General features: G+C 41.7%; 1 protein-coding gene across 1 annotated transcript in view; it reads left to right on the plus strand.

Annotated features, from left to right (window-relative positions):
• Nlrp9 (NLR family pyrin domain containing 9) overlaps positions 1-667 on the plus strand; it is a 24139-nt gene extending 23472 nt beyond the window's left edge. Inside the window, exon 4 of the mRNA XM_013354509.1 lies at positions 496-667. Coding sequence (XP_013209963.1) covers positions 496-667 — 172 coding nt within the window. The remainder of the gene's footprint in view (positions 1-495) is intronic.
• Positions 668-1373: the final 706 nt, after the last annotated feature.

Below are 1373 nucleotides of genomic sequence, written 5' to 3' on the forward strand. Positions count from 1 at the left end.
TGTGGTGTTGTGGTGGGTGTCTGTGGTGTTGGGGTGGGTGTCGTCTGTGGTGTTGGGTTGGGTGTGTGTTGGTGTGGGTATGTGAAGGTGTTAACAGTGATATTGGTAATCAAACATGCTGGGTTATAGACCAATTTTAGTAATGGGGTCTATGTGTGCATTAAAGGATATGGCTTCTACCAACTACATTCCAGTAACACTCTGTCTCTCTGTTGGTTGTTTGACAATCAATAACATCACCAAACATTTCCAAATTGAGAGTAAAAGTCACCCATGGATGGAAACCACTTGCTTTGGCTTTTTCTCAATCAATAGAACTTCATGACTCACAGTGATAGTCACATGATTGCACTCATGAATTAAAGAAGTCTGTGATGTAAATGTGAGCTGGTATGTACAGTATTAGGAGCTGGACATTTGTTTGGACAACAAGTAGTCTTACATAGGCCTTCTAAAGACGTTGTTCCTAACCTGTGACATGTATCTCACATGCAGGTTGGGGAAGTGTGGCATCTCAAGTAATGCTTGTGTTGAAATTGTGACTTCCCTAAACCTCGGCAAGCTGAAGCATCTCTCATTGGTTGAAAACCCCTTGAATAACAAAGGAGTGGTGGCACTGTGTGAGATCTTGAAGGATCCGAGCTGCGTCCTGGAGAAACTGATGTGAGTTGACTGGGGAAGCATGTAGATGGAGCTGTGCGCCACTTTCCGCCTCCCAGCTCCAGGCCACCAGCTAGCTTTACCCAAAATAATTACACAGAAACTGTATTCTTTTAAACACTGCCTGGCCCATTAGTTCCAACCTCTTACTGGCTAACTCTCACATCTCAATCAACCCATTTCTAACAATCTGTGTAGCACCACGAGGTGGTAGCTTACCAGGAAAGATCTTAACCTGCATCTGTCTCAGAGAGAAGAATCATGGCGACTGCCTGACTAGGCTTCTTTCTCCCAGCATTCTGTTCTGTATACTCTGCCTACCTAATTTTCTGTCCTATTAACGGGCCAAGGCAGTCTCTTTATTTAACCAATGAAATCAACACAAAACAGAAGACTCTCCCACATCATTTCCCCTTTTTCTGTTTAAACAAAAAGAAAGTCTTTAATTTTTTTTTTTTTTTGGATTTTTCAAGACAGGGTTTCTCCGTTGCTTTTTGGTTCCTGTCCTGGAGCTAGCTCTTGTAGACCAGGCTGGCCTCGAACTCACAGAGATCTGCCTGCCTCTGCCTCCCAAGTGCTGGGATTAAAGGCTTTAACTTTAACATAGTAAAATTACATATAACAAAACAGTTATCAAGCAAGAATTACAGTTAGAATGTTTACATCTATTTTATCTTTTATCATAACTAAGGAAAACTATAACTATAACTAAC

The sequence above is a fragment of the Microtus ochrogaster genome, unplaced genomic scaffold (genome assembly GCF_000317375.1).
Source record: "Microtus ochrogaster isolate Prairie Vole_2 unplaced genomic scaffold, MicOch1.0 UNK47, whole genome shotgun sequence".
NCBI classification, from domain to species: Eukaryota; Metazoa; Chordata; class Mammalia; order Rodentia; family Cricetidae; genus Microtus; species Microtus ochrogaster.